The 22,612-nt window shown below is 42.5% G+C and overlaps 1 protein-coding gene and 1 long non-coding RNA gene across 2 annotated transcripts in view; both read left to right on the forward strand.

Moving 5' to 3' along the window:
- The first annotated feature begins 1,050 nt into the window (after nucleotides 1-1,050).
- Nucleotides 1,051-22,612, forward strand: part of LOC144307517 (uncharacterized) — a 115,955-nt gene continuing 94,393 nt past the window's right edge. The window contains exon 1 of the long non-coding RNA XR_013374364.1: nucleotides 1,051-1,344. This is a non-coding gene — a long non-coding RNA (uncharacterized LOC144307517). The remainder of the gene's footprint in view (nucleotides 1,345-22,612) is intronic.
- TRMT2B (tRNA methyltransferase 2B) overlaps nucleotides 1,456-22,612 on the forward strand; it is a 51,465-nt gene continuing 30,308 nt past the window's right edge. The window contains 6 exon segments of the mRNA XM_077888569.1: nucleotides 1,456-1,522; nucleotides 10,351-10,609; nucleotides 11,332-11,386; nucleotides 13,655-13,788; nucleotides 14,589-14,693; nucleotides 16,451-16,517. Coding sequence (XP_077744695.1) covers nucleotides 1,456-1,522; nucleotides 10,351-10,609; nucleotides 11,332-11,386; nucleotides 13,655-13,788; nucleotides 14,589-14,693; nucleotides 16,451-16,517 — 687 coding nt within the window.

Below are 22,612 nucleotides of genomic sequence, written 5' to 3' on the forward strand. Positions count from 1 at the left end.
GGTATCTGATATATTTTTGGAGTAGTGTTGGTGTGTTCGTGGGGTCCGAAGTCCAGGGCCGAGAAAGAATTCTTGAGATGTCTTCAGTAGAAAAAGGTGATTTTATTAAAGCATGGGGACAGGACCGGTGGGCAGTAAGAGCTGCTGCCCCCACTGGGATTGTGAGGAGCAGCTAATTATATACTTTGGGACTGGGGGAAGTAAAAGATAAGAGAAGTTGCACAGGATTTTCATATGCTAAAGAAGACTCACAGGATACTGGAGGCCTTGCTACTGTCAAACTGAGGTTGTTTTTCCCTCTATCAAGGCATAACACAGTTGGGGGCTTCCTGGAGAAAGGTTATACTCTCTGCCTGCCTCAAGTATTTTTTTTTAAAGATTTTATTTATTTATTCGTGAGAGACACAGGGAGGGCATTGACACAGGCGACGGGGGAAGCAGGCTCCATGCAGGGAGCCCGATGTGGGACTCGATCCCAGGACTCCAGGATCATGCCCTGAGCCAAAGGCCGACGCTCAACCACTGAGCCACCCAGGCGTCCCCCTCAAGTATTTGTTAATGGACTGCAGGTTACAAGGACATTTAATTTTATGTACGTTTCATTCTGCCTTTGTTTCCCACATCAGTTATCTAGCCTCCTTCTGTCTTTTGAAGTTGAAAAACAATTCTTGCCCTGAGGACTTAGTAGCCCTGCGTGGGATCCACTTAAGGAACTAGCTTTACCTTGCAAGAACAGAACACTTTTTTGAAGCAATATAAAATAGAGGGGAGAACGAATGCCTGGAAAACCCTAGGGCCCCAAATAAGGCCGACTAAAAGGTTTGAAGAAACCACCCCACCCTTCACCTCCTAATCTTTCAACCCATCAGGGATCTGAGCTTATAGTTTTGGTTGAGTAGAATTGCAAGCCCCCCCACCCCCGCCCCGAGATGGGTAGCACTCTTAACCTGCGGTTCAAATTCCTTTGTGATGTTTGAGGCTTGTCCAGACCCACCAATGGGACGGGGAGAAGAGCAAGCGGTGGGCGGGGGCGCTGGCAGGGGAGGAGAGGGAGCCTTGGGGAGAAACCTGGGGGAGGCAGGGGTGAGGGCATAGGGCGTTGAGTGATTTTTGAGGAAAGGCTCTAGAGAAGCGCCGCGTTAAAGTAGGGAGGAGGGCCCCCCGAAACTGGCTGCCCCGGGGCAGGGCCGGTTGACCCGCGCCTGGGAGGAGCCCCGCGTCCCGTCGCGCCGACCCTGGGCTGGCTGCGTGTGCGTCGGGAGTCGAGCCGCCGTACGCACCAGGAAGTGACTCCCAGCGGCAGAGATCCAGGCTGTCCGCTGGCTTTTTCGTTTGCCGCCTCAGGTTTGTAGGAGGATTTGTTGGTTACAAAGGTATGGGGGTTACGTGGAGAGCCTGATGGAAAGCCTGATGGAACCCTAACTGTAGAAAAGCGCTTCGTGAGCCAATCTGCCCATGGGGCGGGGAATTGAGAGGCGGGCGGAGGTGGGGACGCAGACGGGACCTATGCTGGCTGTTCAAGGTTGCGGCCAGCCCCGCGGCCGCCTGTTCTGTGACCTTAGCCCTCCCTTGGCCCAAACTCCGTGATAGTCTTTCCTACAGACACGGTGGGTGGAACTTGCCCGAAGAAGAGGGGTGTGGAGGGGCTGGTGAAGGGGTCTGGTGGGGGAAGGACCGGATTGAACGTGCATTGCTGGAAGGACGCAGCAATACACCCCTATGTCCATCTCGTTTAGCTGAGAACCGTGTGTGGGGCCAGCCTAACTGAAGGAAATGTAAACAGAGTGTAAGCAGGACCCTTGTCTGTGGGTAAGTTTTTTCCTCCAAGAAGCTTCTTGGCCCCACCCGGATCAGACCTACCAAATAAGTCTGAGATTGGAACCTCTGAGCATTTCACGCAGGTTAGCTATTCCATCCTAGAGACTTAGTCTACCCTCCTATCTGGCAGCTCTGGACTCTTGAGTCCCCTTCTGATTAATTCCTGAGGCAAAAACTGAGCAGATGTCACACTTTTTTTTTTTATCCTGAGCATTTATTTAAAATAGGAACACCTGGGATCCCTGCCCTGGGTGGCTCAGCGGTTTAGCGCCCGCCTTTGGCCCAGGGCGCGATCCTGGAGACCCGGGATCGAATCCCACGTCGGGCTCCCGGTGCATGGAGCCTGCTTCTCCCTCTGCCTGTGTCTCTGTCTCTCTCTCTGTGACTATCATAAATAAAAAATAAAATAGGAACACCTTTGAAAAGAAACTAGTCTTTTCTGTGGGCAGATGCCCCCTCTGACATCAAGAAACAAACATAATTCACTTTGGTATTGTTATGCTGCCTTGAAAAATATATTTTACTACAGAAATTACTAAATATGATGAAAGAGTCTTTACCAGGAGAGATGACTGGTTGCAATAGTACAGTGCTACTTTATTTATTTTTAAATTTATTTTTTTAAAAATACATATATTTTTACTTATTCATGACAGACAGAGAGGCAGAGACACAGGCAGAGGGAGAAGCAGACTCCATGCAGGGAGCCCGACATGGGACTGGATCCCAGGTCTCCAGGATCACACCCCGGGGCAAAGGTGGCGCTAAACCGCTGAGCCACCCAGGCGTCCCCTTTTTAAAGATTTTATTCCTTCATGAGAGACACAGAGAGAGAGGCAGAGGGAGAAGCAGGCTGCCCATGGGGAGCCTGATGCAGGACTTGATCCCAGCACCTGAGCCAAAGGCAGACACTCAACCACTAAGCCACACAGGTGCCCAGTACAGCCCTATTTTAGATGATATCTGATAATTTAGAGGAAGAAACCTAGATGCACAAGAGCCCACTGCTGGGGTACAGGGCAAGTGGAGCATAGTCGTGGTGGTATTCATCAGTGAGAGGACCTACACACTCAAATCTGAATGTTATGGGGTATGGTTAGCTGTCTTCAATCCTCAGTTCCCCTGTCCCTCCTCTGCCACTCCTAATTGGGCCTGCAGCTTCCTTAATCCTCTGTCACCTGGAGGGACTGGGCTTTTCTGGACCAGAAGGACTCCCTCCCCCTGCAGCCTACCCCCACTCTACCCTTTCCTTATTCTTTGTCTCCTACCTCTTCACTCATTTCCTCTCTCTAGCTTTGGCTTTTCTTCATATCAAATACATACTTTTAATTCACTTTAGGAAAATGTTTATCACAGATCACACACTTTTTTAAAAAAATATTTTATTCATGAGAGACAGGCAGAGACACACGCAGAGGGAGAAGCAGGCTCCATGCACGGAGCCCGAGGCAGGACTTGATCCCGCGACTCCAGGATCACGACTCCAGGATCACGCCCCTGGCCGAAGGCAGGCGCTAAACTGCTGAGCCACCCAGGTATCCCCACACACTTTTAATAATATTAATAGGGTCCAGGCAGGCCTTAAGCTCACCGCAGCCTAGCAGGCACTAATGCAGAATGTTATGAAAGTTCTTTTGTTTGTATTTTTTTAAGTTTCCTTAAAAAATACTTGACAGCACATAATTTTACTTAACATCACTCACATGCTTTATTACATCCCACCAGTTTTGCAGGTCAGACATGTTGAGGCATGAAGAAATCAAGTATGGGGCAGCCCGGGTGACTCAGCGGTTTAGTGCCGCCTTTGGCCTGGGGTGTGATCCTGGAGACCTGGGATCGAGTCCCATGACCGGCTCCCTGCATGGAGCCTGCTTCTCCCTCTGCCTGTGTCTCTGCCTCTCTCTCTGTGTCTCTCATGAATAAATAAATAAAATATTAAAAAAAGAAATCAAGTGATATACTTTGAATTAGAGCCTAAGGCAGGGCAGTGAAACATGTCCATTGCCTGCTGTGTTAGGTACCATCCTGAGCACTTCGAATATATGAGCTTCTTTAATTCTTAGCACAACCCTGAAAGGTAGGTGTTCCTAGTCCTGATTTTATAGATGATGACACATTTGCTTAAGTAACTTGCTCACAGTCATAGCTAGTGAGCAGCAGAGCTGAGATCAAAATATGACTCCAAAGCCCATGTTCTTAATAATTTGCCTTTTCCTGGGAGTTGTGTGGAGGGTGCTATCAATATAAACACCTGAACTTTGGGACAGCTTAAATCTGTTTTGTTAGAAATTTGAAGTTCCCCTGAAATGCTTCCATGTTGTGACAGCTGCTTTCTTTGGTACTTTTTTTTTAAGATTTTATTTATTCCTTCATGAGAGACACAGAGAGAGAGAGGCAGAGACACAGGCAGAGGGAGAAGGAAGCTCCATGCAGGGAGCCTGATGCGGGACTCCAGCCTGGAACTCCAGGATCACGCCCTGGGCCAAAGGCAGATGCCTAACTGCTGAGCCACCCAGGTGTCCCTTCTTTGGTACTTTGTAAACACACAAAATGGTATGTGACATTACAGCACCCATGTCAGCATCCTTTAAGTTACCTAGTGGTCATAGCATACTAATTTCGCAGTAATAAGAGAAAGCCGGGGAGGAATCTTTGTTAACAAATCTGTTACATACATTGGAGACACGTGTGTATGTGTGTTTTGAATTAAGGTATGACTTAACATTGGAATGTAATCCAAGGTAGGGGACAAGGGTTAAAAGGTAATTTCACAGCTCATCATTAAGGTGTCCAGCCAAGTCCATTCACATGTCCTTGGTACTCAAACAAGTTACATAGCAATGATCAGGCACCGTGAAGTAAATAGACAACACTGAGTCCTGTGTTGGAGGCAAAGGGATTCCTTCCTTCTCCCAAAGTGAGCCCTTCACCTGTCCTAACTCTTGCAGCTTTTGCCTTATAGTTACTCCTACCTTTCCTTCCCCCTGCTCCCCTCCTTCAATATTGCCATCCCCTCCCAGTCCTGTACTGTCCTTAAACATCGCAGCAGTTAAAATGAACACATACTGAGTTTTTGCCTGGTACTGGGTGCTGTGCGCAGAGCTTTACAAACATCATCTCTACTTGATCTTCTGCTGAGTACTTTTTATTAATTATACTTTATTTGACTCTTAAAGCTGCTCTATGAGGTGGGTGCTATTGCTATCTCCATTTTATGAATGAAAAAAAAGGAAAGTCATGGGGAATGATTAACTTGCCAGAGGCCACTTAACTAATAAGTGGTGGAGCCAGGGGACCACCCAGGTCTGCCTGACTCTAGGGTCTACTCACCTATGATCTCGAACCTTCATTTGTCTCTCCTGTCTGCCACTTACTGCTGCCTTATTTCCCTTCTTTCTTTGGCCTTGGACTTACTGGATATATCAGTGCTTTACCTAAAGGCATCTTCCTTGGTCTCTAAGTTCCACGTTCTCCTGGGTCACCAGCATCTCTTCTTTTTCTCCAAGTAGCACCTTTTTCTCAGGTGAAGTCATTTGACCTTTTACTCTTTCCTGAAAGCTCTCTTTTTTTCTAAATCTTACACCTTGTACCTAGACACTTGACCAAATCTCTAACCCTGACTTCTCTTATGACTTGTAGTACTGCTTCTTTACTTACTTGTTAGACATTTCCATTTAGATATTTTCCTTACCATTGCAAACACAGGCCTCATACATGAATTTGCTTTTTTAAAAAAGATTTATTTGAGAGAGAGAGCGAGAGTACCTGTGAGCAGGAGAGGGGCAGAGAGACAGAATCTTCAAGCAGTCCCTCTGCTGAGCATGGAGCCCAACGCAGGACCTGACCCTATAACCCATGAGATCATGACCTGAGCCAAAACCAAGAGTCAGGTGCCTGACTGAGCAAGCAACCCAGGTATCCCTGAACTTGCTTTTATTCTCTATTTTTTAAATTAAATGCTTGATTTAGAGTTGATTTAGAATTAGATTAATTCTATTAATCTAATTAAATTCTTGATTTGAATTCTTTACATGTTCAAATTATTTAACATATATTATTAGTTTCAGGGGTAGAATTTAGTGTTCATCATTACCTATCATACCCAGTGCTTAATGCCAATCACCTAATTATCCCTTTTCCCCACCCACCTACCCTCCAGCCACCCTCTATTTATTTCCTAGAGTTAAGAGTCTCTAATGATTGGCCTTGCTCTCTATTTTTTTTTTTTGCTCTCTATTTTCATCTTATTTTTCCTCACCTTTCCCTATGTACTCTGTTTTTTTTTCTTTAAGATTCATTTATTTACTCAGGAGAGACAGAAAGAGGCAGAGACACAGGCAGAGGGAGAAGCAGGCTCCCTGCAGGGAGCCTGATGCGGGATTGGGTCCCAGGATACCTGAATCATTCCCTGAGCCAAAGGCAGACTGGGTGATGGGCACTGAGGGGAACACTTGACTGGGTGATGAACACTGGGTATTATGCTATATGTTGGCAAATCGAACTCCAATAAAAAAATATACGGAAAAAAAGGCAGGCCCTCAACCGCTGAGCCACTCAGGCATCTCTGTTTTGTTTCTTAAATTCCACATATGAGTGAAATCATACGGTATTTGTCTTTCTTTGACTTATTTCGCTTAGCAGAATACCCTCTAGTTCCATCCACATCGTTGCAAATGTCAGGATTTCATTCTTTTTGATGGCTAAGTGATATTCTTTTTTTAAAGATTTATTTATTTATTCATGAGAGAGACAGGCAGAGGGAGAGGCAGGCTCCTTGAGGGAAGCCAGATGTGGGACTTGATCCCAGGACTCTGGGACCACGCCTTGAGCCAAAGTCAGATGCTCAACCACTAAGCCATCCAGGAGTCCCCAAATTGCATTTCCACCAACAGTGGAAGAGGGTTCCCCTTTTTCCACATCCTCGCCAACATCTGTTGTTTTCTGACTTGTTAATTTTAGCCATTGTGACCCATGTGAGGTGGTATCTTGTGGCTTTGGTTTGTATTTCCCTCATCAAATGATGTGGATCATTTTTTCACATGTCTGTGGCCATTTGGATGTCTTTTTTGGAGAAATGTCCGTGTCTTCTGCCCATGCTTGACTAGATTTTTTGGGTGTTTTGGAGGTGTTTGAGTTTGATAAGTTCTTTGTAGGTTTTGGATACTAGCCCTTTATCTGGTAACACATTTGCAAATATCTTCCTATTCCATAAGTTGTCTTTTAGTTTTGTTGACTGTTTGCTGTACAAAAGCTTTTTATCTTGATGTAGTCCCAATAGTTCATTTTGCTTTTGTTTCTCTTGCCTTTGGAGACTTGTCTAGCAAGAAGTCACTGTGCTGAGGTCAAGGGGGTTGCTGCCTGTGTTCTCCTCTAGAATGTTTTTTTAAAGATTTTATTTATTTATTTGATGCAGAGAGGGAGCACAAAGGGCAGCCAGAGCAGGAGCAACAGGCTCCCTGCGGGGAGCCCAATGCTTGGGGGCCCAATCCCAGGATCCTGGGATCATGACCCAAGCCAAAGGCAGACTGAGCCACCCAGACGCCCCTCTTATAGGATTCTGATGGATTCCTGTCTCACATTTAGGTCTTTTTTTTAAGATTTTATTTTTTTATTCATGAGAGAAACACAGAGAGAGGCAGAGACATAGGCAGAGGGATAAGTAGGCTTTTCGCAGGGAGCCAGATGCAGGACTCATCCTAGGACCCTGGGATCACTCCCTGACCCAAAGGCAGAGGCTCAACCACAGAGCCACCCAGGTGGCCCCCACATTTAGGTCTTTAATCCATTTTGAGTCTGTTTGTGTGTATGGTATAAGAAGGTGGTCCAGTTTTCCCAATATCACTTGAAGAAAATGTCTTTTTTGTTTTATATATTTTATTTTTAAAATTTATTCATTTGAGAGAGAGAGTGCACGCTAGAGCATGAGCAAGTCAGAAGGTCAGAAGGAGAGGGAGAAGCAGACTCCCCATTGAGTAGGGAACAGGGAACGCTATGTGGGGCTCAATGCCAGGACTCCAGGATCACAACCTGAGCCAAAGATGGATGCTTAGCTAAGCCACCCAGGTGCCCCAAGACTCTTTTTTTTAAATTGAATATTCTTTCCTGCTTTGTCAGAGATTAGTTGACCCTAGAGTTGAGTTGAGGGTCCATTTCTGGATTCTCTATTCTGTTCCATTGACCTATGTGTCTGTTTGTTTTTTTTTAATTTTAATTTTAATTTTTTTATTTTTTATTTTATTTATTTTTTATTTATTTATTTTTTTATGTGTCTGTTTTTGTGCTAGTACCACACTGTCTTGATGACCACAGCTTTGTAATCTAGCTTGAAGCCTGGAATTGTGATGCCTCTAGCTTTGGTTTTCTTTTTCTTTTTCTTTAAGATTATTTATTTATTTATTTATAGAGACAGAGAGAGAGAGAGAGAGAGAGAGAGGGAGAGGGAGAGAGAGAGGAAGGCAGAGACATAGGCAGAGGGAGAAGCAGGCTCCATGCTGGGAGCCCGACCTGGGACTCCATCCCAGGTCTCTAGGATCACATCCCCAGCTGCAGGCAGCACTAAACCGCTGCGCCACGGGGGCTGCCCTGGTTTTCTTTTTCAACATTCCTTTGCCTGTTCAGGGTCTTTTCTGTTTCTATACAAATTTTAGGATTGTTTTTTCCAACTCTGAAAAGTGCTGATGGTATTATTGCATTGCATGTGCAGATTGCTTTAGGTAGCATAGACATTTTAACAATATTTATTCTTTCAATCCATAAGCATGGAGTGTTTTTCCATTGCTTTGTGTCTTCCTCAATTTCTTTCATGAGTGGTCTATAGTTTTCTGAGTACAAATCTTTTGCCTCTTTGGTTAGGTTTATTCCTAGGTATCTTGTGGTTTTGGTGCAATTGTAAGTGGGATCGATTACTTGATTTCTCTTTCTTCTGTCTCTTTGTTAGTATATAGAAATGCAACTGACTTCTGTGCATTGACCATTGATTTTATACCTTGCAAATTTGCTGGATTCCTGTATTGGTTCTTGCAATTTTTTTGTAGATTTTTTTGGGTTTTCTTCATAAAGTATCATGTTGTCTGTGAAGAGTGAGATTTTGACTTCTTTGCTGATTTGGATGCCTTTTATTTCTTTTTGTTGTCTGATTGCTGAGGGTAAGACTTCCAGTACTTTGTTGAATAACAGTGGACATCCCTGTCGTTGAAGCTTTTCATTATCTTCCCTGTTCCTTTTTAAAAATATTTTATTATTTATTTATTTATTTGAGAGAGGAGAGAGAGCCAGAGAACATGAGCAGAGGATAGGGGGCAGAGGGAGAAACAGACTCCCCACTGAGCAAGGAGCCCAGTGCAGGGCCCAATCCCTTGACCCAAGGATCATGACCCAAGCTAAAGGCAGACACTCAACACACTGAGTCACCCAGGCGCCCCAACCTCCCTATTTCATCTTTATTTCACTATGTAAAGCCACCATCAACCCATTGTTGCCTTCATAATAAAGTCCATATTTTAATCAGGCATTAAAGTTTTTCCAGATCTCACTTTGATGTAAATTTTCAACCTCATTTACACTGTTCCCTAAAATGAACTACTATTTTAGCCAGACTGACTTAGCCATTGCCCAGATGTTTATCTGATTCACCTCCCTGCCATCCTTTAAGACCTGGTGCAAGGCTTACCTGCTCTGGGAAGCTTTTCCTGAGCATTAGTCAGGACCTAAGCATATTGTGTTATTTATTACCATCTTTTCCTGCATCTGCACTTGATCTTCTTTATTAGATTTTTTAAAGGTTTTATTTATTTATTCATGAGAGACACACAGAGAGAGAAAGGCAGAGACACAGGCAGAGGGAGAAGCAGGCTCCATGCAGGGAGCCCGATGTGGGACTTGACCCCGGAAGTCCGGGATCATGCCCTGAGCCAAAGGCAGACGCTCAACTGCTGAACCACCCAGGTGTCCCCTTCTCAATTCGATTGTAACCTTTGTAACCCTTTCACTATGTTGTGTGGCACGGTGTCTTGCACATCATTAGCACTTTCTAAGTGTTAGTTGACGACTGATTGGTTTTTGAGTGGGAGGCTAGGATATAGAGAGGGACTAGCCATAGAAGTGTATCCAGGGAGTCAAACACATCTCTGGAGGACAAGAGTCTATTTCCCTCATCTTTTTATTTTGGGAACCTAAGCCAGTACTTGACATGCAGTACCATTCAGCAGGCCTGCTTTTACCAAGGGTTGACTCTGTGACAGGCACTGTGCTACATGCTGAGCTTCCATAAGGGTTTTTTCTTTAAAGATTTTACTTATTTCTTCATGAGAGACACAGAGAGAGAAGCAGAGACATAGGTAGAGGGAGAAGTAGGCTCCCACGGAACTCGATCCCAGGACCCTAGAATCACGACCTGAGCCAAAAGCAGACGCTCAACCACTGAGCTACTCAGTTGTCCCTCCATAAGGGTTTGTAATTGAATGAAGGGGTTTGTGAGTTGTGCTTCTGTTTCTCAACTTCTGTTTGTTCACCTTTCATGCAGGTGAATTTCAGTGTTTCTGTGGTTGGCAGGTATTATGAAAAGAGTCCTAATGCATAGCCCGAGGTGTTTCTTCTCCAGGGTGGGTCTTCTCTCCAAACCAAGATTACTCCCCTGGTGTGCCACAAAACCTCCAGGTTGGTCACAGCTCTTTAAGAGCTCAGCATGTAAGGGAAACTTCACTTACGTGATAGCCAAGAAGTGTCAAAGAGGGCAAAAAAGTTAGAAGAAATCAAACCATGTTGGACCACCTAATGGTTCCTGGCAGGAAAGGTAAGGCCCAGGCTGATATCCTTTCTCATTAGCAAGTTTGAATCCCTGGGCTTACTAAAATTCTGTATTCCTGATGTAACATGGCATTGCAAGGATTCAAGGGGGTACCTAAGGTAGGATACCAAGGGCAAATTTGAAGACATCTGAAGAATGTTGGTGGAAATGCTTTGTGATGGCAGAAAATACTCTCTTTGTCTTTAAGTGTGTTTTTTCACAGAAATGAGGTATTAAAGTAGGACCTTGTCTCTATAAAGGTCCAGGGCAGGTATGCTGAAAACCAGGAATCCAGAGACATCAGATGGCTTACAAATGAATAGTCCCCTTGCAGCCATGCAAACACAAATATACCTCATTTTATACAACGAATGTATTTTCTAAATCAAATTATATTTTAAAAGCATTAGGGAGGTGAGCTATTTAAAGGAAGCCAACAGTGAAGCCTTTTGTAATATGATTAATTACCTCCTGATAAATCTGGATTTTTTCTTATATTAAGTTTGCCCATCTGTTCTGCTTTGTTAAGTAGACAGCGCCAAAATGGGCTCTTCTCCCAGACTGTATCTCCCCAGGGGCATTAGAGTTAGGTTTCTGAATAAGTAAAATGCCAGAGAAAATGGTGGCAGGAAGTACTTATGCATAGTAGGTGCCCAGTATACACACACACACACACACACACACACACACACACACACACAATGAAGTGCCTGAATTTTTTTTTTAAGGCTGGCCTATGTTGTGACACCACTCTGGAGACTGAGCTGTGAGGAACAGATCAAGGTTGGTACCCAGCTTAAGTTTTCTTTTTTTTTTAAGATTTTATTTATTTGGGACGGAGAGAGAGAGAGCACACAAGCAATGGGGAGGAGCAGAGGGAGAGGGAGAAGCAGATTCCCTCCCTGAGACCAGAGAGCCTGATGAGGGGCTCGATTCCAGGACCCTGAGATCATGACCTGAGCTGAAGGCAGACACTTAACCCACTGAGCCACCCAGGTACTCTCCCAGCTTGAGTTTTCACTCCTTACTTCCATCAGGATGAATAGTGCCAGACATATAGGAAGCTTGACTGGACAGCTCTACCCAGATGCTGTAACTTAAAAATTAAGTGTGTGCTTAAAATCAACATGCTAAGGAATCTGAAAAGTTTTTTTTTTCAAATGTATTTATTTTTTATATTAACATATACTGTACTATTAGTTTCAGAGGTAGAATTTAGTGATTCATCAGTTGCATACAACACTTAGTGCTCATTATTTCAAGTGCCATCCTTAATGCCCATCACCCAGTTACCCCGTCCCTTCACCCACCTCCCCTCCAGCAACCTTCGGTTTGTATCCTAGAGTTGAGTCTCTTGTGGTTCGCCTCCCTGTCTGTTTTCATCTTATTTTTCCTTCCCTTCTCCTATGTTCATCTGTTTTGTTTCTTAAATTCCACATGAGTGAAATCATATGATATTTGTCTTTCTCTGGCTGACTTATTTCCCTTAGCATAATACTCTCTAGTTCCATCCACATCGTTGCAAGTGGCAAGATTTCATTCTTTTTGGTGGCTGAGTAATATGAATCCAAAATTTTAACTTTGCACCTGTTATGTCTTCCAAACTCTGGAGCCATATATCAAAATGCCTGTTTCCTTTCTCCCTTGCCTTTTTGTTATTCCTATAGCTCTGTATGTATGAGTGCTTTATATAGCTGCACTTTCCAGCCTGGTAGCCACTAGCTACAAGTGACTATTTGATTTTAAATACAGTCAATTCTGCTGTAATGCTTGTTTTAAAAACACAAATTTATTCCAAGGAATTGATAGATCAGGGAACAATTTGAACATAATGCAAATATCACGTTGACTTAGAAGTGATTTCGTCGGCGAGAAATACCAGATGAAAGAAGCAAACTGCACCCAGCAGAACTGAGCTGCATAAGCATACATAAAATGAACACGCACACACCCCTCAAACATCTACGGGTTCCCACAGTTCACTGAGCATGTTATGAGCCACACTCATCCACATCTGCTGCTAGGTCTTTCTGTGTGACACATAACCCTTCTTTCACCACTTCATGGTAACTTACAAGTGGACAGCCACTTCCTTTTTTTTTTTTTAATTTTTATTTATTTATGATAGGCACACAGAGAGAGAGAGGAGAGAGGCAGAGACACAGGCAGAGGGAGAAGCAGGCTCCACGCACCGGGAGCCTGACGTGGGATTCGATCCCGGGTCTCCAGGATCGCGCCCTGGGCCAAAGGCAGGCGCTAAACCGCTGCGCCACCCAGGGATCCCTGGACAGCCACTTCCATAAGCAAACTTAAGGTCTTTGTCAGGGCAAAGAGTCATTCTTCCTGTAGTATGTATCTATAAATTCCTTAACCATTTAACATGTAAAACTATATTACCTGTTATGTTAGGTTCCTTTCTCTTTTATGTGCATTACTGATAAAGTTTTGGAATGTGTGCCTAACCCCTTTTTTCTCATGAGCCCTGTGATTTCTTTTTTTTTTTTAATTTTAATTCCAGTATAGTTAAACAACAGTATTAAATTAGTTTCCAGCATACAGTATAGTGATTCAGCAATTCTGTGTATTAGTACTCTATTAATGTTCAATGATTTCTTTTGTGTGATTTTGCATAGCATAAAAATGCTTCTGTCCTCTTATAGCAGAGATGACTGTATAAGTTAACTAAAATTAAATGAGACTAAAAATTCAGTTCCTCGTCACATGAGCCTCATTTAAAGTGCTCATTAGCCACATGTGGCTAGTGGTTACCATAGTATATAGAACATAATACCAACATAAAACATTTCCATTATCCCAGCACTGACCTATAGCTTGAGTGTTCAAACTGAAAGATCAGATAAAATAAAGAGCTTACACAAGAGCTCACTCTTGACCTTTCTCCCAATACCTTCTTAGGTCTACTGCTGGCACATCATTATGGATTTCTTGTCTGCTAAGACCAAAACCCAGGAATCTGTGGGACAGCCTTTTCTTTTCCTCTTTGTTTTCCTTTCTTTGAGGTGATACTGCATAAGTCCTTTTCTTTTGCAGGTGAAATTTGAAGCTCAGAAGAAAATTTTACAGAGACTAGAGTCTTACTTCCAAAAGCTCAATGGAGTCAATGTGACAACATCTGTACCCAGAGCTGAGGGGCTCTGTTGTCTTTTCCATCCTATTATATCCTCTGTAAGCTCTCACTTCCCTTTCTTTATCTACTAAGTCCCCTTAATAACTAATAATATCAGCCAGTACCTACTGGGCACTTTCTGGGGACCAGGCCCTGTGCTAAGTGATTAACATGTGTCATTGTCTAGTTTACTGTTTATAGTCACCCTGAGGGGTCAGCATTATCATTTTACAGCTGAAGATGTTGGGATTCAGAGAAATTAAGTGATTTGCCCAAGGACACACATCTAGAAAGTGCCTGAGCTGAGGTTCACACTCAGGTCTAATTTGATGTAAAGCTCACTTTCTCAACCACTACAGTGTTAACCTCTAGAAAGATTTCAGACTTTGGAAACCTAATGAGGCCTCAGAGAGGTAGAACTTAATTTATGGCAGAGTTGGCAAACTATGGCCCTTAGGCCGTAACTGTCTTCCAGCCCTGCTTTATTTTGTAAAGTTTTATTTGAACACAGCTGAGCTCACTTGTTTATGGACTGTCCGTGGCTGCTTTTACACTACATGGCAGAATTAAGTAGTTGTGACAAGGACCATATGACTTGCAAAGCTTACAATAACTTGTTATCTGGCCCTTTCCTAGTAAAGTTTGCTAACCCCTGCTTCATGGCAAGATTGAAACTCCTTTTCACTATGGAGTGTCTGTGAAGTGTCTTGACCTCAGCTATGGACTCTCACATAGGCAATAACCTTCAAGCAAGCACATTTACTTGTCCTCATCTAGAGGACCTTCTTACATTCCTTTTATTGCTGTTCTCTTTGGTTTCATTTGTCCTGTTGTGCTTCTCCTGCCCTGCCTTCTGCAACCTGTCATCAATGGCTACCAAAATAAGTCCACCTTCTCTGTGAACTGAGGTCCAGATGGCAATACAAAGACCATGGGGGTACTACTTGGAACTTGGAGAATTCAGTTGAAGGCCATGACTAGTAGAAATAACAAACCAAGGGCTGAGAGGAGAGGGAAGGTGCAGGAACGGTGTTAGTGGGGGTGGAGAAGAATGGAAAATACGGCTGCCTTAAAGGAGAAGGATGAAGTGTTTGATGCGGAACGTGATCACAGAGTTGATTTTGGATGCTTTTGGGCAGGTAGTCATTGTCACATATTACTAGGAATCACAACCTTCACACTTTTTTCTAAAAGCCATATGTGGGGACACCTGGGTGGCTCAGCAGTTGAGCATCTGCTTTGGCTCAGGGTGTGATCCTGGGATCCAGGATTGAGTCCTGCCTCCGGCTCCCTGTGAAGGGTCTGCTTCTCCCTCTGCCTATGTCTCTGTCTCTGTGTGTCTCTCATGAATAAATAAATACACCTTAAAAAAATAAAAGTCATATATGCTTGAACTCCAGTTGACACTTAGTAAATGTTAATGTTGTTGCCACTGTCCACTTACCATTGTCATTATCATTTTATGCACCTTTCCATACTGGGAACAGTCTCCTCTTTATTAGAGAATTGCCTTTTTTTATTGTTGTTTTAGATTTTATTTATTCATTTGAGAGAGAGAAAGAGAGAGCGATAGCATGTGTGGGGAGGAGGGGCAGAGGGAGAGGGAAAAGCAGACTCCCCAGTGAGCAAGGAGCCTGATGCAGGGCTCGATCCCAGGACCGTGAGATTATGACCTGAGCTGAAGGCAGATGTTTAACCCACTGAGTCACCCAGGCAACCCGAGAGTCCGTCCGTCCTTCCTTCCTTCCTTCCTTCCTTCCTTCCTTCCTTCCTTCCTCCTTCCCTTCCCTTTCTTTCTTTCTTTCTTTCTTTCTTTCTTTCTTCTCTTTCTTCTCTTTCTTCTCTTTCTCTCTCTTTTCTTTTCTTTTCTTTTCTTTTCTTTTGTTTTCTTCCTTCCTTTCTTTTTTTAAAGAAGATTTTATTTATTTGTTTATGAGAGACACATAGAGAGACAGAGACATAGGGAGAGGGAGAAGGAGGCTCCCTGTGGGGAGCCTGATGTGGGACTCGATCCCAGGACCCTGGGATCACGACCTGAGCCAAAGGCAGACCCTCAACCACCAAGCTACCCAGGTGCCCCACCTTTTATATTTCATATCTCCAGATCTCTGAAAACTAGAGCTTTCTGTGATAAATATGTCTTAAAGTAATTGGTAGAGGAGGTGAGTGGTGGTCAGGGAAATCACAATGGTATGTTTCTGAGACTTAATCCCAGTACCCATTCCCAGATTCCATTCCTGAAGTTTCCATTTGCTGCTTTTCAATAAATCCACTTGAAACACCATCATTTTATATTAGTCACACTGTTTAATACCCATATGCCTTAAACTACAGTTCATTAGGGCAGGCACTTGGCTCTTCCTCGCCTGCCTGTGTGCTGAATTAAATGAGTCTATGACGTCAGTGTTCTATTATTCAGTAACAAAAACAAAACCAGTTACATTTTATTTCCCTCTTAAAATATGAACAGAAAGCAGACCTTGTCATATTGTGCATTTGTGGCATGAGAGAAAATATTGCAGACTTGTTCTATTAGGAATAAGTTTTGTAATGGCTAGGCCAGGAAACAGGTTTTTGAGAAGTGGCCTTGAGCTTGAATTAGGTATTCCTTTGCATATGCCTCTGAAAGGAGGGAGTTTAAATTGCCAGACATTATTTTCTAAATAATCTTTCATCAAGAAAACCATAGAAATCAAATCCTTTCTCTTTTCTTTAGACAGAAACATCGTTTGTGTACCCTCTAACCATCTGAAGAACATCCCTGAAAAATACAATCAAGTGGCCTAGGTAATGAAGAACAAAGGCTGGTTGAAGATGACCCTAGGCATTGCAGTCTAACCATAGTGTCTTTGACATTTTTTTGTTTTGTTTTGTTTTTTTTTTTGTTTTCCTGACGTTTTAATAATAGAGCAGCTTCTAGTGCCACAGGGGAGGAGGAGCTCTGTTCTGAAAGCATACCTTGTAACATGGAGAGAACATTGCCAATGTTTTATTTTAGGGAGGGTGGAAGGCAGGAGAGAGAACCTCATCCATTATCACTCATGTCAGACATCCAAGGAATTTAATAAGAAGGAAGTATTAGGAAAAAGAGGTACTGATGAGGGCAGCGTAACAAATGGCCAAGTGTCTGAAATATTTGGAAGGCTAGTGTTTTCTGCAGAACAGAACTGAGGGATATCATGAGAGATGTAAGTGGTATGGCATCTACATCATGAGGTTGGCCTCTAAGACATTTCTATTTCCTTCTTTTTCGTGCACCTACTATTTATTGAGTGCCTACTATGCGTTGGGCACTGTGCTAGGTGCTGGGGATCCAATGATGACACAAACAGGCATGGTACCTGCCCTTGTGGAACTTAAAAAAACAAGTCAAAAGCCTTGCTCATGAGGACTGAACAGGACTCCCAGCTGACACTCTTGTTCCCTGTTGGTCCTTACCAGCACCCACCCTCCTAAGGATTTAAGTTCCTGACACTTGGGCCATGCCTTCTAATAGAATACATCTTGACCTCCAAGATTTCCCTGCTAGGATGCATCTTCCTTTGTAGAATTGTTCTCCAGAAATCTTCCTTCATCAGCTTCTTCTCCCATTCTCTCAAGTGGTTTTTCTAAACTTTTACCTCTCAATTCCTTACCCCATCACTTCTACCCTTTCCCTAATTGTACCTAATTCTTCCCCGGAAAATTAAGGCCATCACATGAGAACTCCTTTAGCTTCTTCTCTTAACGTCTGCCATTTTCACTGAAATCTTATCCCTTCTTTCCTCCTATCTCAGTGAAAGAGGTGATTGGTCCTTCCCCTGTTTAAGGCTATCCTTCCTCCTTGAAACACCATCTTGGACTCCTCTCCTCCCTTCTTTAAATTCTTGCTCCTTCATTGCATACCCTCTTTCTTCTGTTTCTGTACCTCCTTGTCTATGACTTCTATTGGCTCTTTTTTTTAGTTCATAAACATATTAAATGTCTCCCATCTTTTAAAAAAATGTCATGGTTCTTCTGTCCTTAACATTTCATAGAAATTGATCTTGTCACAGTCATCAGTGACCACTACTGTGCCAAATCCAATGGAAACTTTCCCTAACTTCCTCAACTTTTCTCTGCCTTTGACACCACTTCTTTTTCTTTTTTTTTTTTACCACTTATTTTTCTTATTTCCTTCCTTGAAACGCTATCTTTGATTTCCATGATTCCTTTCTCTGATGGTTTTCCTCCTATCTTGCTGGCCACTTCTTAATCTTTCCCATGGGATCTTTTTCTTTCCTCCTTTGCTACTATAAGTATTGGTATCTCCCAGGACTCTGTCCTTGGCCTTCTTCTTTCAAATATATTTTCTTCTTTTCAAATATATTCATGGGAAATTGTACCCAAGTATAGTTGATGACTAGAATGACCACCTGCAAATTGATAACTCCTAAATTTATATTTGTATTCTGGCTCCCTCTTGAGCTTTAGGAGTTGCATTTCTAAAAGGCTACAAAACTTACTTAGCTGGCCTGCAGAGCTCTTCAAATCAGCATTGCTGATCAAGGTTTCTCAGCTTCTGCACTATTGACATTTTGAGTTGGATCATTTTTTGTGTTGTTGTGTGGAGCTGTTAGGTGCATTATAGGACTTTAGCAGTATCTTGTGGGCCTCTGCCTACAAGATACCATTAGTTGTTACAACCAAAATTGTCTCCAGATGTCTCATGGGGGGCACCGTTACCTCCAGATGAGAAACACTGCCTTAAACTATCATCTTCTCTTTCAGAATATGCTTCTTTTTTCTCACCTTAGTAAATGGTAGCACCATGTGCTACAAACATGTCATCCTACACTCCTGTGTCTTAATCCCCACCTTCCCCCTCAGCCACATCTGATCAGTCTCCAAGTCCTGTCAATTTTCCTTTCTAAAAATACCTTGAGTCCACCCTCTTCTATTTCTACCATTATACCACCACCACCACCACTCTATTCTAAGCTACCATCTTCTCTTGCCTAAACTTATATAGCAGCCTCCAAACTGGTCTCACTAGTTCCAGCCCCTACCTTGGCTTACTCTATACACTGCAGCCTGAGGCGTCCTTAAGATGCAAATAAAATCATACTGCAATCTTGCTTAAAATTCTTCCATAGTTATCCAATAGCTTTTAGAGTAAAGCTTAAATTTGTTACCTTTGCACTGGTGGATCTTCATAAGAAGTTCCTTGGCCTCTTCTGCCACATCCTCATGTGGTTTCCTCTTTCCATTCACATGGAACTAAAGTTATCCTGATGAGCTATCTCCCTTTTGCCTGAGACTGTCCTTTCTCCACAGTGCCCTCAGTCTTCTCTGGGCTTCTGCTTATTTTCAAAGATTCATTTCAAGCAGTAGATCCTATAGAAAACCATATCTTACTTCTCAGTCTGATCAGGGATTTCTCCTTTCTGTACTCTTATATCCCCCATTGCTTATTGTTACTCCCCTTGTTATACCATATTGTATTGTGCATCAATGCTTCCCGAACTAGACTGTGGAGTTAGCAGCTGTGTATTATTTAATTTTGTAGCCCAGCACTTGGCATGGATTCATACACCAAATGCTCACCAAATGTTTGAATGAATACCTCTTTTTTTAAAGATTTTATTTCTTTATTCATGGGAGACACAGAGAGAGAGAGAGAGAGAGGCAGAGACATAGGCAAAGGGAGAAGCAGGCTCCTTATAGGGAACCTGATGCAGGACTCGATCCCTGGACCCCAGGATCACGCCCTGAGCCAAAGGCAGACACTCAACCGCTGAACCACCCAGGTGTCCCAGAATGAACACCTCTTTGCAATATTTACTCAACTTTCTAGCCCTTCCAGCTTCCATTGGGCAAATTGTTTGCCCTACACATCTATTCAGAGGAATTCCTTTTCCCTGCAAAATCTGTATTGGGACCTATGGTCCAAGCCAGTAGGTACTCAAATACAGGCTAGATGCCCACTGGAATAAAAATAATACCATATGGACAGCCCTTGGTTGTTCTCACTTTTTATTTTTATTTATTTGTATTTTTATTTTTTTAAAGATTTATTTATTTATTCAGAGAGAGAGATATATAGAGAGAGGCAAAGATACAGGCAGAGGGAGAAGCAGGCTCCATGCAGGGAGCCTGATGTGGGACTCGATCCCCCGTCTCCAGGATCACACCCCAGGCTGCAGGTGGCGCTAAACTGCTGCGCCACTGGGGCTGCCCTTTATTTTTATTTTACCTTCATCTCTCTTACCCTGTTCCTGGTAGTGACATTCTACTCCATTAAGATGATGAGAGAACCCAGTGTGCCCCGATTTGAGATTTAAATGTTGGCTCTTGAGTCAAAATAAGAATTTTATGGGAGTTGACAGTCAGAGCACCAAGACCTACGAACCAGTCTATAAATAAAATACTGTCAAAGAAATACAAGGACATAGTTTTAAAAGTCAGCTAGTACTAATAGGTTAGTAAGGAAAAATGGCACTCCTCTGCCCTACCCTTCCTTACTCTTTTTTTTTCCTTGCTCTTTTTTTTTTTAAAAAGATTTTATTTATTTATTCATTAGAGAGAGAGAGAGAGAGAGAGGCAAAGACACAGGCGGAGGGAGAAGCAGGCTCCCCGCAGGGAGCCCAATGTGGGACTTGATCCCAGGACCCCGGGATCACGCCCTGAGTCGAAGGCAGACACTCCCTGAGCCACCCAGGCACCCCACCCTTCCTTGCTCTTGAGTCTTACTCCCCAGAAACCACAGCAATTATTTTAGCTATTTCTTCTGGTTTTCTGTATTTCTAAATAGTACATGGTTCTGATGGATTTTACTTTATCAAAATGACATATTATTTGTTGGCTTCCAGTTACAGCATCTAAGAATTTCTCTCCCTTACTTTGTCTCTCTTCCCAAACTACTCTTCTTTTTCTATTTTTATAGCACAGTTCTTGGTTAATATTTAGTGGTTATGTTGCTGTGACCACGTAGATATCCACTCCTGAGTCAAGAACATGTACTAAGATTTTATTTGCCCTTATTGTACAAATTTTTGTTTCATTTTATATTGTGAAGAATTGCAAACATAAAGGTGTACTTGAGAATGGTATAATGAATCCCATATACCATTCTCCAGCTTCAAGATTGGACAGTATGTGTCCAATCTTATTTTACCTATACTCTCACCCATCCCACATTCCACCAACCCATTTGGATTAGTTTGAGGCAAATTCCAGACATTATATCACATAAAATGTGAACTCAGCGTGAGTTCTAAAAGAAAGAACTTAATTTTTTAAAACATAACTTCATATCTTCATTAAATCCAGAAATAAACATTTATCCCATAATATCATCAAATATCCAGTAAATGTTCAGGTTTGACACTGGTGTATCACATAAGTGATTTGAGTTTTTTTAAAAAAATTTTTAAAGGATTTTATTTATTTATTCATGAGACACATACACACACACACACACACACACACACACACAGAGGCAGAGACACAGTCAGAGGGAGAAGCAGGCTCCATGCAGGGAGTCTGACGTGGGACTCGATCCCAAGGTCTCCAGGATCAGGCCCTGGGCCGAAGGTGGCGCTAAACCACTGAGCCACCGGGGCTGCCCCAAGTGATTTGAGTTTTATAGTTGGTTTGTTCAAATCAGTATTCAGACAAGGTCTGAATTTGATAACCTGTCTTTTCATTCTCTTCTAATTTATGAGTACCCTTCCTTCTTAATTTTTTTGTTCTTGCCGTTTATTTTTTGAAGAAACTGGTTTTCTGTGGAAACTCTTCTTCTGGATTTTGCTGATTATATTCTCATGATGGCATTTAATGTTATTCCTCTGTCCCCTGTATTCCCTATAAACTGGTAGATCTAGATGATTAGATTCAGATTTAACTTGAGGTGAGAATATTTTTAACGTGTATGTGTCTGATGGCCTCTCTTTCAGTGATGTTAAGATTGAACAGTAGATTCAGTGTCATCAGCCTGATCCACTTATTAAAACATTTCCTGTTGGGTTTCTTTTTTTCTTTTTTTTTCCTGTTGGGTTTTCACCTAATGGTTTTCACAGTCATTGGTGATCATTGCCTAGTCTATCATGTGTTCATTTATTAGTTGGAATTCTTCTAAAAATCTTCCTCCCTCCCTCCTTTATTCTTTCTTTCTTTTTTCTTTTCTCTTCTTTTCTTTCTTTATGAGAGACACACAGAGAGAGGGAGAGACATAGGCAGAGGGAGAAGCAGGCTCCCTGCAGGGAGCCCGATGTGGGACTCAATCCTGGAACTCTGGGATCACCCCCTGAGCGAAAGGCAGGCGACTAACTGCTGAGCCACTCAGGCATCCTTAAAAATAACTTCTTATCAGCTATTTGGTTACCCTGATGTACTGATACAATCAAGACAGGGTAAATACTTGGTTCACCTTCTTCAAAAGATGATCAGTTAACTTTGTTTCAGTATCATGAAATCATGGATTTTTAACATACTTGATATGTTTTAGTCCACCGAATTTACTATTATTTTGGTACTCAAATTGTTTTGTTTGTAGCCAGTTGGAACTGCTTTAAGTTGTTTCAGCCCTAGGATGGCCCTACTAGTTCTGTAATGATAAAATATTTCTAGCACATATACATCTTTTCTGCCTGATACTGTGAATCATCCATTTTTTCAAAGAATACTTGTCTCTTTTAGTGGGAAATGGTATTTGGAGGCATAGTATGGGTGCTAGGGTGGTTACTTATACTGGGCTGGTAATATTTGAAGGCCTTTCTAGTGTACAGAGCCAGGGAATATTTTTTTAAAGAGAAAATATCAGTTCATAGTGATATATTTAGATCAAATTTGGAATGACAGAACTTTTACTGTAATCCATTGGTTTTTATATTTTTATCTTTTGTCTTACAATGAAAATTATA

Source organism: Canis aureus, chromosome X, assembly GCF_053574225.1.
Source record: "Canis aureus isolate CA01 chromosome X, VMU_Caureus_v.1.0, whole genome shotgun sequence".
Classification (NCBI taxonomy): domain Eukaryota; kingdom Metazoa; phylum Chordata; class Mammalia; order Carnivora; family Canidae; genus Canis; species Canis aureus.